General features: G+C 37.4%; 1 protein-coding gene across 8 annotated transcripts in view; it reads left to right on the top strand.

Moving 5' to 3' along the window:
• Window positions 1-14931, top strand: part of HECW2 (HECT, C2 and WW domain containing E3 ubiquitin protein ligase 2) — a 399402-nt gene that overhangs the window by 290084 nt on the left and 94387 nt on the right. For all 8 annotated transcript variants that reach the window (XM_063712948.1, XM_063712946.1, XM_063712951.1 and 5 more), the window contains 2 exons: window positions 669-772; window positions 1290-1414. In XM_063712948.1, the coding sequence (XP_063569018.1) occupies window positions 669-772; window positions 1290-1414 (229 nt within the window). The remainder of the gene's footprint in view (window positions 1-668; window positions 773-1289; window positions 1415-14931) is intronic.

Raw genomic sequence — 14931 nt, 5'->3', positions numbered from 1 at the left:
ATTTTGCGGTTGGGCTAATTTTTACTTGGCACAAAGTAGAAGACATGGTTGTCTCTTTGATCTTTGTGTGTCCTGTCATTAAAGTGTAGCTGTTACCTCTTTTGATTCCCAGACTTCAATTGGACTTCTCTTGATTAAAAAAAATAATAATACTCACCCACATATATACCTTGTTTGGAAACTAGAGAACAAATAAATAAATATGACCCCTTTAGTCAACCCAAGCATTGATGTTTAGTAAAGCAGAACATATGCATTTGTTATTTAAAGCCAAACATCTTTTCTAGTCTCTAGAATCTTTATTTGTGGCTTCCCATTATTATCAACCTAAGCTTTTTAGATGAGTCATTCTTTTTCAAGAATTAATTGCTGTGGAACATAAAGTTTTTTTCCTTTAACAATATAGGAATTTACTTTTCTTTAGTTAAGGGCCACAGAATTTTTTTAGTGTTATTAATTTGCCAGGAAAATGTTCCCCAGACAATGGACAGAAGAAATTTAATGCAGTGTAATTTAAACAGCAGATGGCCAAGAAGTCCAGGGAATGGGGGTTGGAGGAGGAAATAGTTGAAGCTGAGAAGATAGTGAAAAGTTCTAGACTCTTGGGGAGCAGTTGAGTCCAATCTTTTAAAGGCTGCTGGAATGTAACTCTAGGCTCATGATTTTAGATATCAGAGTATCCGCAGAACCATGACCAATGAGAGGCCTGAGGAAAATACCAATGCTATTGATGGGGCAGGGGAGGAAGCTGACTTTCACCAAGCCAGTGCAGGTAAGACCTTTGGGCTTTGTTTTTGTAATTTCATAAAAGTGGAAAAAGAAGCAAATAAGGATTCCCAACAAATAAAGCTTTTCTTTTGGAGAACTTTTGCTCTTCAATAAGATCTGGTAATCCAACTCAAAAAACAGAATTCACCAGAAACCTCTTCTAATCCTCAATGTTTAATTAATATTAAGAAAGGAATCACAAAACCCAAGTAGAATATAAATTACTTTAATTTCTTGATCTGTGGGATATTGGAAAAAGAATCAGATCATTTAAAACACATAAGAATGCATTAAAATGTTAATAGTGACTAGAAATATTACTTAACTGAATTTTAGTGTAATTAAGAACAGCCATGTTTTATGTATGAATTTACAGCAAAGAAAAAAGCATTGGGGGATTAAAATGATAACACATGATGTAGGTATCCTATGGTTCTTTTGAAATGCAGACTGAAGTGAGTAGATAGTTTTCACATCATAGAAAGATTTCCCTGACAGCCTCTGTGGTCTGCCCTGTCTAGATTTCCGACGGGAGAACATCCTGCCTCACTCTACCTCCAGATCCAGGCTCACGTTGCTGTTACAGTCTCCCCCCGTGAAGTTCCTCATCAGCCCAGAGTTCTTCACCGTGCTGCATTCTAACCCTGTGAGTAGCGAATCTGAAAGAGTGTGAAGGAAAACAACAGGCCAAAGCAAATGATCATTTTTTTTTGTAGTAATAGCAGGAATGATAATGGCGAATGTTTCCAGAGCACTTAGTGTGTTCTGAGCTCTGTGTTGAGCACTGTACACTTTAACCCGTTTAGTCCAAAGAAACTATTTGAGTTCATTGGGCTGCTATAACAAAGCACTGTAAGCTGGGTGGCCTATAAGCAACAGAAATTTATTTCTCATGGTTCTGGAGCTGTGAAGGCCAAGATTGAGGCACTAGCGGATATGGTGTCTGATGACAGTCCATTTCCTTGTGTGTAGATAGCCATCTTCTCCCTCCATCTTCATGTGGTCTAAGGGCTGAGGGCTTTCTCTCAGGCTTCTTTTATAAGGGTATTAATTCCTAATTACCTCTTAGGTCACCTCCTGCCCCCACCTCCTAATGCTATTATATTGGTGATTAGGTTTCAACATAAGAACTTTGGGGGACACAAACATCGGACCCATAACAGGAGGATTTAAAGGATTATTCCATGAGTCTCTGAGGGCTGAGGGAGTGGCTTACTGAAGATAGTAATTAAAGGAAGTCATTTTAACTGCACATGAAGTGATTTAGAATGAGGGTAACATTGGCCATAGAAGTCTAGCTGGATATAATCCATTCATCATGGCATGTGTTGATAGAAACCTGTACTAGGATATAAGAAAATAGGCAAAAAGGATTCAGCATGAGAGGAATCGCAGACAGGGAGTTGGCAAGATTTGGTGGGTAAATAGGTAGAATAGAAACTGAAGAAGTTGACCTTGAGTATTAATAATAATAATACATAAATAATGAACAATACATAATTAATAATACTAGAAAAATTCGAATGAGGGACTTGTTAAAGGAATTGAAGGAGAACATAGTGAATTTAACAAGACATGTCGTACACTTTCGGAAAAACAGAGTAGATCATAGAGAAAAATAAAAGTCAACATAGTCCTATCACCAGGAGTTGGTGGTTTACATATTTATTTATGTTAATATTTTTCTGCCTTACTTCTTTAGCTTTGCTTTACAAGTATAAACATCTGTCTGCCTTTCCTCATCATAGTCTCCTGGTTTACAGGTTTAGCTTGGAGCAGAGAAGACTTGGGAGGAGAGTAAGCAATGAATAACATGCTAGCTATCCTCATATATTAGCGAGAGGGGTTAGATTTACTGAGCACTCAGCTTCGCAAGTTTGTTGATGATTATGTGCTAGGCACTGAGCTAAGACCCAGGGATACAGAGATGACAGCAACTGGGCCCTGGCATCCCAGACTTGAGAGTAACTATAATGTCATAACCAGAATTACAAGTGCAATAATGGATGGCTATAGAAGATACACTGCTGGAGTGGACAGTTAACTCCAAAGGGAAGGCACATGGAAGGGGCCATAGACAGGTTTGCATCTGAGATTAGTTTTAAAGGCTGGTTAAGAGCTTGCCCAAGAAACAAGATGGGCAGGAGTACTCTAGGTAGAAGGAGCATCATTTGCAAAACAATCGATTCATGAAGCTGCAAGTCTGTCTTGATAATTACTGTAGAAGTTCTAAAACTGGATTATTAGTATCGTAAGCAGTTCGGTGTTGCTGGTGTATTGAGAACATAGGACACTAGTGAAAGTCAGATTTGAGCCTGGGAAGGGATACAGAAGCCAGGTTACACAAACCTAAACTCATGTATGGGATAATTCTAGGAGGTGACAGGCTTTCATGCAAGGTGGAATGGGCTAACATTTAGAGTTGTCACTGTAACACAGAAAAAAATCATGCTTTAATAGGAAGAGCCTCGGACTTGGAGTCAGATGGCACAAGCTCCCCTTTGTTTTTTGTTCATTTGTTCATGCCTTCATTTAATCAGTATTTATTAAACGCCTGTGATTTGCCTGGTACATTCTAGACTCTGGGAATAGAGTGGTAAATAAGACAGAGTAGAATATAGATAACAGACTAGTGAATAAAAAAGATAATGCAGGCACTGCAGTGTGGTGTGAGACAACTGAAACCACACACTGGGATAGAGTTACTTGGGGATGAGGTGGAAGAGGCACTATTTTATTTCTATTTTTTTTTAATCTCAAAATCTCACAAGGAGGCACTATTTTAGATCAGGTGGACAGGAAGGCCTTTCCAAGGGAGCCACATTTAAGCCGTCATAAAATGCCCAGAAGCCGATAAGGTAAATGTCTGAGAACAGAACCTGCCTTGCCAAGGAAGTGCAGAGACTCAGGGGTAGGAATGAGTTTTCTGTGGTACATAATATGGTCAGGGAAGTGCGCAGGGCTACAGAAGCCTGGGCTTGCATGATCTGACAAGGCATTTGGGCTTTATTCTGAAAGGGTTTTCTATATGGGAGTAATTTAAAGTTTTTAAAGTTCCTTCTAGCTGTTATGCAAAGAATAGGTTTTAGAGGGCAAGACTGGCATCAGGGAGACTAAGTGAAAAGGTACTGTGGTAAGGCAGGAAGTGGCTTGGGCTAATGCAGTTAGCAGTAGAGACGGTAACAGGTGGATGAATGTTGGATATATTTTGAAGACAGAGATGACATTCTTGCTAATAGATTGGAATATGGGATAGGAGAAAAAAGGGCTTCAAGAAGGAGCAACTGTAGCTAGACTAATAAAGAAGAAAAGAGAAAAGACTCAAACACAATCAGAAATGATAAGGGACAGATTGCCACTGACCCCACAGAAATACAAACAACCGTGTCAGAGAATACTATAAACACCTCTATGTACATAAACTAGAAAATCTAGAAGAAATAGTTAAGTTCCTGGACACATACACCCTCCCAAGACTGAACCAGGATGAAATTGAATCTGTGAATAGACCAATAATGAGTTCTGAAATTGAGGCAGCAATAAATGGTCTACCAACCAAAAAAAGCCCAGGATCAGATGGATTGACAGCTGAATACTACTAGAGATACAAAAAAGAGCTGGTACCATTTCTACTGAAATGACTCCAAAAAATTGAAAAGGAGGGACTCCTCCCTAACTCATTCTATGAGGCCAGCATCATCTTGATACCAAAACCTGGCAGAGATATAACAGAAGAAGAAAACTTCAGGCCAGTATCCTTGATAAGCATCGATGCAAAAAATCTCAATAAAATACTGGAATCCAGCAGCACGTCAAAAAAGTTATCCACCACAATCAAATTGACTTTATCCCCAGGATGCAGGGTTGATTCAACATATGCAAATCAATACATGTGATTCATCACATAAACAGAACTAAAGACAGAAACCACGTGATTATTTCCATAGATGCAGAAAAGGCCTTCAATAAAATTCAACATCCCTTCATGTTAAAAACTCTCAATCAACTAGGTATTGAAGGAACATACCTCAAAGTAATAAGAGCCATATATGACAAACGAACATCCAGTATCATGCTGAATGGGCAAAAGCTGGAAGCATTCCCCTTGAAATCCAGCACAAGGCAAGGATGCCCTCTGTCACCACTCCTATTCAACATAGTATTGGAAGTTCTGGCCAGGGCAATCAGGCAAGGGAAAGAAATAAAAGGTATTCAACTAGGAAGAAAGGAAGTCAAATTATCTTTGTTTGCAGATGACATGATTCTACATCTAGAAAACTCAGTAGTCTCAGCCCAAAAGATTCTTAAGCTGATAAGCAACTTCAGTCTCAGAATACAAAATCAATGTGCAAAAATTGCTAGCACTCCTATACACCAACAACAGGCAAGCAGAGAGCCAAATCATGAATGAACTCCCATTCACAATTGCTACAAAAAGAATAAAATACCTAGGAATACAGCTAACAAGGGAAATGAAGGACTTCTTCAAGGAAAACTACAAACCACTGCTCAAAAAGAAATCAGAGAATACACAAACAAAAGGAAAAACATTCCATCCTCATAAATAGGAAGAATCAATATCATGAAAATGGCCATATTGCCCAAAGTAATTTATAGATTCAGTGCTGTTCCCATTAAACTACCATTGACATTCTTCACAGAATTAGAAAAAACTATTTTAAAATTTATATAGAACCAAAAAAGAGCCTGAATAGTCAAGACAATCCTAAACCACAAGAACAAAGCTGGAGGCGTCACACTTCCTGACTTACAACTATGCTAGTAACTTCTAACTATACTAGTGACTTACAACTATACTAGTAACCAAAACAGCATGGTACTGATATAAAAACAGACACATAGACCAATGGAACAGAATAGAAAACTCAGAAATAAGACTGCACACCTACAACCATTTGACCTTCAGCAAACCTGACAAAAACAGGCATTAGGGAAAGGATTGATTCCCTATTTAATAAACAGTGGTGGGAGAACTGGCTAGCCATATACAGAAAATTTCCTTACATTATATACAAAAATTAACTCAAGATGGATTAAAGACTTAAATGTAAAACTGAAAGCTATAAAAACCCTACAAAAAATCTAGGCAGTACTATTCAGGACATAGGCACAGGCAAAGATTTCATGACAAAAGTGCCAAAAGCAATTGCAACAAAAGCAAAAATTGACACATGGGATCTAATTAAACTAAAGAGCTTCTACACAGCAAAAGAAACTATCATCAGAGTGAACAGACAACCTACAGAATGGGAGAAAATTTTTGTAGTCTGTCCATGTGACAAAGGTCTAATGTCCAGAGTCTACAAAGAACTTAAACAAATTTACAAGAAAAAAAAAATCCCATTAAAAAGTGGCAGAGGATATGAATAGATGTTTCTCAAAAGAAGACATACACGTGGCCAACAAACACATGAAAAAAAGCTCAGCATCACTGATCATTATAGAAATGCAAATCAAAACCACAATGGCCAGTCAGAATGGCCATTATGAAAAAGTAAGAACACAACAGATGCTGGTGAAGTTACAGAGATAAAGAAATGCTTCTACACTTTCGGTGGGAGTGTAAATTAGTTCAACCATTATGAAAGACAGTGTGGCGATTCCCTAAAGATCTAGAACCAGAAATACCATTTGACCCAGCAATCCCATTACTGGTTATATAACTAAAGGAATATAAATCATTCTGTTATAAAGATACATGAACATGTATGTTCATTGCGGCACTGTTCACAATATTAAAGACATGGAATCAACCCAAATGCCCATCAATGATAGACTGGATAAAGAAAATGTAGTACATATACACCATGGAATACTGTGCAGTCATAAAAAGGAAAGTGATCATGTCATTTCCAGGGGCATGATGGAGTTGGAAGCTATTATTCTCAGCAAACTAAAACACAAACGGAAAACCAAACACCACATGTTCTCACTTGTAAGTGGGAGCTGAATGATGAGAACCCATGGACACATGGTGGGGAACAACACACACTGGTGCCTGTCGGGGGTGGGGTAGGGAGAGGGCGAGCATCAGGGATAATAGCTAATGGATGCTGGGCCTAATACCTAGGTGATAGGATGATCTGTGCAGCAAACCACCATGGCACACGTTTATCTATGCAACAAACCTGCACAACCTGCACACATACCCCTGAACTTATGAAGAAAAAAAAAGAGCAACTGATTGCATGGTAGTGTTCATGTGTTTTCTGGTATATGTTTAACCACTGGCTTTCTGCAGAAAAAAAGTGTGTGTATATTTGTGTGTATGTAGGTTGTGTTTATACACACACATATATGTATGTGTATAAATATATGCATGTGAGATATATGTATATATAGAGAGAGATATATATGTATGTATAGATATAGATATAGATATATATGTATAGATAGAGGCACCACACTTCCTGACTTATAATTTACAAATAATAGTAAAAGAGACACTGAATGCTTTTGTTGATTTTCGCTACCTACAGTGGTAACTGAAGAACAAGTATAGTTCCAACAAGAATATTTTCATTTGCATTAACAAGTAAAGACAACAGTGTAAAAGGGAGACATGTTGGAGTTTCATATTCCTTTGTAATAGTTTTTGAATACTAGACTTACATTTCTTCATTTTATGTGTGTTTGTGCTATTTGCAAAGTAGCAGCACAATTTGAAGTTTCATCTGCATTTTAATTTTCTCCATTAATTTCTTAAGTCTGGACCTTAAGTAAAGAAAAAGGCAGTAAACTTTTCATATAAAGGGCTGGAGAGTAAATATTTTAGGCTTTTGGCCCAAAGACAACATCTAAGCAAATGGCCCTGGCTGAGTTCCAATGAAACTTTGTTTACAAACACAGACAGCTAGCCATTGGGCCTGTAGGTTGCCCACCCCTAGTCTAGACAGCCTACAGAACAATAAATCAAGCCCTGATATTGCATTTCCTGATTTCTGTAGTGTTAATACGCCCACTATGGCCAATGTCAAACCATCAATGACATCATGAAGCACAGAGTTCTAACTTCTGTCTTTGGGCTGCCGTCTTCATACAAGTTCCTCATCACTGCAGTGTTTCAAGTAGAGACTGGATTAATAGTCATTGAGTTGTGGTATAAGGCTGTGGGAATTTTTTTTTTTTTTTTTTTTTTTTTGAGACAGAGTTTCACTCTGTCGCCCAGGCTGGAGTGCAGTGGCGCCATCTCGGCTCACTGCAAGCTCCACCTCCTGGGTTCACACCTCCTGCCTCAGCCTCCAGGGTAGCTGGGATCACAGACGCCCGCCACCACGCCCGGCTAATTTTTTATATTTTTAGTAGAGACAGGGTTTCACCATGTTAGCCAGGATGGTCTCGATCTCCTGACCTCGTGACCTGCCCACCTCGGCCTCCCAAAGTGCTGGGATTACAGGCATGAGCCACCGCGCCAGGCCCAAGGCTGTGGTTTCTAAACTTGGTGACTTAAAAAAATAAAATGCATATTCTTGGTACCCAAACCTTAGAGATTCTGGTTCAATAGGTCTGGAGTGGGTCCCAGCAGTCTGTTTTTATTTTGCTTTGTTTTGTTTTAGGCCCCTTAAGTGATTCTGATACAATTGTGGCCTGTAGTCTGGGAACTCCTAGGATAAAGAGATTTTGCATTAAATGCCCTTACCGTGTTTGTCACAACTATAACTGTCCTGGACTTTTGACAACTAGCATGTTTTAACAGTATGAAAATACTAAGCAGCTTACAGGCTTTTTTTTTTTTTTTTTTAAACTTATTTTGTTTTTGTGTTTTTGTCGTGTTTCCTTTTTCTTTAGTTGGGCATGATTTTAGAATTTATTTTGCTGGATAGTCTATCTTGATTTTAAAGTATTCTTTCTAAAGCATTTTAATTTTTTTCTTTCTCTTACTGAACTGCATTCATATTAGCTAAAAAGATGATCCATGCTGTGCATTTATACATTTCTGTAAGACTTAAATTCTGTGGGTTTAGGAAGTATTATTTTCCTGACTTATATATGGCAAATATTGAAGTAGCTGGATTTGTCTTGCTAGAAGTCTCAAGGTATGAATCAATGGAGATAACTCAGACAATTTTTTCTAAAGGGCATTACTTGCTGGAATGTTTTCTTCTTTCCTAGATTAACAGAAAATGTTACAAAATAAACTTTTATTTGATTTCTGTATTTTAAGATTTATTGTCTAGGGTTTTTTGCTAGAATTGTTTATGATCTATACCTCTTTCAGTTACTTCCCTGTTCGTATTATTGAAAATGTTCAATATGCAAAAGGAATGTATTTAATAATTTTCCTAACTATTTTTTTATGACTTGAAGGTATCAGTTTATGTTGAAAGAAAGTAATGAAAAATAGGTGGGAATTGAACAATGAGAACACTTGGACACAGGAAGGGGAACATCACACGCTGGGGCCTGTCATGGGGTGGGGGGAAGGGGAAGGGATAGCATTAGGAGATATACCTAATGTAAATGATGAGTTAATGGGTGCAGCACACCAACATGGCACATGTATATATATGTAACAAACCTGCACATTGTGCACATGTACCCTAGAACTTAAAGTACAAGAAAAAATAAATAATAAAAAAAAAGAAAAATAGATTACGTGTAGTTGTAATACCTAGTAATCCTTACTGGAAAGAAAAGTGTTAAATAGATATATGGTTGTCATAACACTAAAGTAAAACTTGAGAAAGAAAATTTTGTGGGTTTTTTCTTTCTTTCTTTTTTTGCATTGTGGTTGCTTTGGGTATTATTCTACTGCCCTCTAATGGTTGTGATCAGATTTCTTTCAAAATTGTCCTGACAAACGATTTCTCTTGTTAATTCAAGATTCAGTTATTAGTGCCATGTGTTTTATAGCTGATGTGCCTATATTTGTCTAATTAATGTCATACATAAATATATTTCATTATATTCAACTGAATAATTTTCCAACATACATGCCAAATAATTACTACTGTGGCTTTTAATGAGCTCTAAAAATACATTAATTCTAGCGTTTAAGTTTCTTAGTACTTAGTGAAGAAAAATACTATTCCAAAATCCATAAGTATATTCTTAAAACTTGGGAATTCCTGCTATTGCAAACTAGATGAATTGATCATTTGTAGTTAGTTTTGTTAATGTTAAAATTCCCTTCCATTTTACTCTAGCTAGATGAAAACAATGTAAATCCTGTAAAATTAAAAATATTATGAAGACAGACTATATAAAACAGGACTGTTTTGATATCTCTGCATACATATTATGCAAACATTTCTTGATTTTGTATATATTAAATTTTGTTTAGTGAATAATGTATACAAGTGCTCAAATCTGCTCCCTTGTGAATATGAGAGATGTTTGCTGTAGATTCGGTGACGTGCTTTTCCAAACCTGAATTCAGAATGCCTATTCTTGATGAAGCCTTTCTGAAATATGAAAGACTTAATTTATCAGTAATGTACTTAACTATGTTTTGAAAACAACAGAATTAGGTGAAATTAGGACTGGGCCAGGTAATCTAGGACATTTGGTCATCATAACACTAAGGAAAACCTGCAAAAAAAGGAGAAGGGATTGATTATTATTTGCATTGTGGTTGATAAGAACTAAGTATTTGCATGTAATTTTCTTATTCTGCTGCCAAATGGCAATGACATTTACTTCTACAACCTCAAACAAACATGTAACCAAACAAAAACACATTTAAGTTCTAAGGAGTGTTATTTAACAAAACTCCACTCAAGAAATTCAGTTGATCATTCACTCAACCATCAAGTGCTTATTTCTTGCTAGGATGATGAGAAACAACCAGGAGGGAGGTTGGAACAGGGATTTTTGGAATTGAGAAGGAATAACTAAAAAGAATATTTAAATTATGTCAAAGGAAAACAAAGTGTTGTTTCCTTTAGAGATCATTTAAAGGGGCTTTGTCTACTATTAACAATTACCAATTCCTCTTAACTACTCGAGTCCACGTGCAGTGGCTTCCCAGGTGAATTCTGTTCATTATCATGAGACTATGTTATGAAATAGATATCATGGGTTCTTCTCCAATCTACTTTTGTCTCAGGTAAAATATCAGATTAATTTACTGCATCTTTTTCTGTAAGATAAGCAAGCAAACAAACATAGAAAAGGATCCTTACCTAGTTAGAACCACTAAACCCCAGGAGAATAAAGATGCCTATTTTCTCTTAACCCACAGCTTTGTCAATATCAGCTTCCATGAAGACTAAACTCTGTCAATCTAATCCTATCTGTTTAGTGTTTTTGACTCTTTGGACTGCTCCCATTCTTACTTCTGCTCATTCTGTCCGTGTGTTTCAGTATTTTCACCACTGTCGTGGCCTTTGTTTTTCCAACTCTTTCTGCCTCTGGTGAATCTCTTCCTTCCACCTCTATAATTCTCCTTCTTCATCCTTTTGAATGGTCAGGCCTTGCTCACCTCTGTCTCCTCAGGGTTTAGCACAGGGCTTAGCACATAATTAATGAAGCTTAGGAGACCCTTGTTCAGTTCATAGAATGTGGGATGCTGGCCCAAGATCTTCAAAGACTAAAAGTGGTGAACAATTTTGCCACTCTGTTTATCTGTTATAACACAGGTATGATAGATATAATCCCCTATATATTTTTACTTACTTATAGCCTGTATTCTTAAAGTGATTTTGACCTTTTCAAATTACTTTACCATCCTTTGTCCCACTGGATTTGAATCTCACGTGCCTATGGAGAAAGCAAGGGACTTATTATTATCCCATATCACAGTTAAGCAAATTGAGACAGAGATTAAGTAGTTTTCTTTGTCTCTATGAGTGACAGAGCTGAGACTAGAATCTGCACTGTAGTTCTATATGAAGTGGAGTATAAATATCCTTCCCAAACTATAGATATATAAATTACATGTATATATATACACACACACATAAACTATATATACATATCTATACACACACACAGTTTTTGCATAAACATATATATGCACTTATTCAAACATAGTTTTTTTTTTTTTATAGAAACATAGCAGTCTAGAAGTATGTTCCTGTTGGCTTAAGTGTTTTGTATAGACCCTAACAGTCATGTACTTACTATTCAGACTTGAAAAGGCTGTGGATCTAAAGATTGTTTACTAGTTACTGAGAGAAATCTCCTGCATTGAATTGCTTTGGTAGATGCTCTTTGCAAATATTAGATGCATTTGGCACCATACTACATGTTTCATTGAATGGAGAGGAGGAAGATGAAATGACATAATTAATTATAAGACCAGCCTTAAGATTTCTGTGCTTAAAGAGCTATTCAGCCCCAGGGAATTACTTCAAGTCTGAGGCTGGGATGAGTTTCTTAACTTAATTGCCACTGCTTCTTGCCCTAATGAAGTTCTTTTTTAACAAAGTGAGGAGCATTTCTGGTGCTCTAGATAAGAAATCAGAATGTGACCTATTTACTTATTTTAGTGAGAAGAGGGAGCAGTGAAGGCGACAGAGGTATACCTATTTAGAACAACAGGTAATGTAATGATTTATCCGACAGAATTATCCCCCAAATAATTTGTCCCTGAAGAGACTTAATATTTGTTTTACTCTTAGGTAGTAAGACCTGAAAGCTCATTATAATCCCTACACAAACTAGTGTGGTCTCAGGACTCTAACTTGCAATGACTTATGTGAAAATATATCAGTAACACTGAACCAAATGCAGAAAACAGTTGCCTTGCTGATTGTATTTAAAACTCAAAGCAGAGTCAGCCAATAGAGCCAAAACTGTTACTTAGCTGAAGTTAGGTTTTTTCTGACACTGCCCAACTTCTGTTATTTCTTTCTCTGCTTTCATGGTATCACTTTCCTATTCTGTCATGCTCTCTAATTGCCCAGAGCCCATGCATAGGCCTGCCTGCATTGACAGTACTCTCTGCTCTGAACCACACAACTGCTCACAGCCATCAAAACCTCCTCTCATTTAGACTGTTGGTTGAAATATGACTCGAAAGTATTTTATACTCAAGTGTACTGAGGAACTAAGGTTCAAGAATGGTTCATTGTGGTCTTCTTTCTTCTTCTCTTCCTCCCCCCTTCCTTTCTTCTTTCCTTTAATTTGTTTTGATAGGGAACAAGTATTTAGTGATGGTAAATCAATCAGAATAATTTAGGTTATACTTCAATAATAATGACCAACAAATCTCAGTGGCTTAAGCCAACAAAGGATTACTTCTCATTCCAAGTCAGGTTATCAGGGTCCCTGTGGTCAATCAGGGACCCAGGGAGCCAGGCTGGGGAGCATCCCTGTTCAAACATTGCCACTTGCTGTGTCAAAGGGAAGAAAGCTCTACAGGGACTCACATCAGCAATAAATGCTTTAACCTGGACATGACACATCTTGAGGGATCCTAGAAAGACTGGAGCAATGTTGACTGTCTTCATACTCATTCCTCTTTGATCCGTAATAACGAACACAGTACTGGGTACAGCAAAGACAATAAATGTTTATTAAAATGAAATCATTTCCAGAGACTCTAGAGTCCTTGGGATTTGCCTTGGGCTGTCTTAGACTAAAATAGATAATAACCCGTAAAGTTTAGACTAAAATAGATAACAGAACCCATACAATTTAGACTAAAATAGATAACAGAACCCATAAAGCTGGAAGACGTCCAGACTCAGTCTAGTGTCCCTGAGACACTAAAGATAAAAGGAATCCAAAGCCCTTTGAATCAGTCTGAGAAGAATAGAGTTCCAGGATTATCATTCACGGCCTGGTCAGTTTCATGAATATCATATTCCCTCTGATGATTCAAGGAAACAGCTGCCATACAGTTATTCCTCTTCTGCCGTTTTGTGCATGGTATTATGCAATAAATATTTATTGACTGACTCATATGTGGACAATCATGACTTATAATCAGTTTGTGGAATCTTCTTTAAATATCAGAAATGAAGACTGTAAGGTTTTGGACAAAACAATCACTTTTCTGTGTGGTGGTATAGTGGATTTTTTTTAAACTTGCATTTCATTCATATACATCCAACCAAATATACACAGGGAAAAAGAGAAAAAAAGAAAAAAGAATGAGTTTTACAGCCCAGGCACCTCAGCCTGCTATTCCATTCACCAAGCTTATATGCCTCTATGAAGGGTGAGATTCTAAAACCTCAGTCTATTGTGATCTCAGTTGAGTGTGATGGTCAGTGAGAGCAGCTCATTCCATTGCATGTCCTTCTAGTATAGAAATGTATGTCAAGCATTTTTCCATGCAACTTGGCCCTTAAGTGTATACTAGTTGTGTCATCTGGCACTCACTCAGAGAGCCAATAACCTAGTCCAATACTGGGGGAGAAACTGGCTATGTCAGGGCTCTCTGTAAGGTGGCATATTCATCTCCAGTGTGGTATAATTTTGACTGTGTGTTTCTTTCCTAAAACCAGCTTCAGGATTTAATGGCCCATGTGCAGTGAGACTCCACAAGATGTTTTTTCTTTAGTAAATTAGTTCAACCGTTGTGGAAGACAGTGTGGCGATTCCTCAAAGATCTAGAACCAGAAATACCATTTGACCCAACAATCCCATTACTGGGTATTTACCCAAAGGAATATAAATCATACTATTACAAAGATACCTGCACATATATGTTCATTGCAGCATCATTCACAATAGCAAAGACATGAAATCAACCCAAATATCCATCAATGATAGACTGGCTAAAGAAAATGTAGCATATATACACCATGGAATGCTATGCAGCCACGAAAAGGAATGAGATAATGTCCTTTGCAGGAACGTGGATAGAACTGGAAGCCATTATCCTCAGCAAACTAACACAGGAACAGAAAACCAAACACCACATGTTCTCACTTATAAGTGGGAGCTGAACAATGAGAACACATGGACACAAAGAGGGGAACAACACACACTGGGGCCTGTTCAGGAGTGGAACTGGGGGAGGGAGAGCATTAGGGAAAAATAGCTAATGCATGCTGGGCTTAATACCTGGATGATGGGTTGATAGGTACAGCAAACCACCATGGCACACGTTTACCTATTTAACAAACCTGCTCATCTTGCATATGTACCCCAGAACTTCAAATACAAATAAAAATTAAAAAAAGAGAACTAAACACCAGCTGTGGATACTGCCTTACTTTCTGTAGTCTTTATGTTTCATTTTGTTCA

This window comes from Pongo abelii, chromosome 11 (assembly GCF_028885655.2).
Source record: "Pongo abelii isolate AG06213 chromosome 11, NHGRI_mPonAbe1-v2.0_pri, whole genome shotgun sequence".
NCBI lineage: Eukaryota > Metazoa > Chordata > Mammalia > Primates > Hominidae > Pongo > Pongo abelii.
The sequence above is the reverse complement of the archived record's forward strand: the minus strand, read 5'-3'. Positions and strand labels throughout refer to the sequence as shown.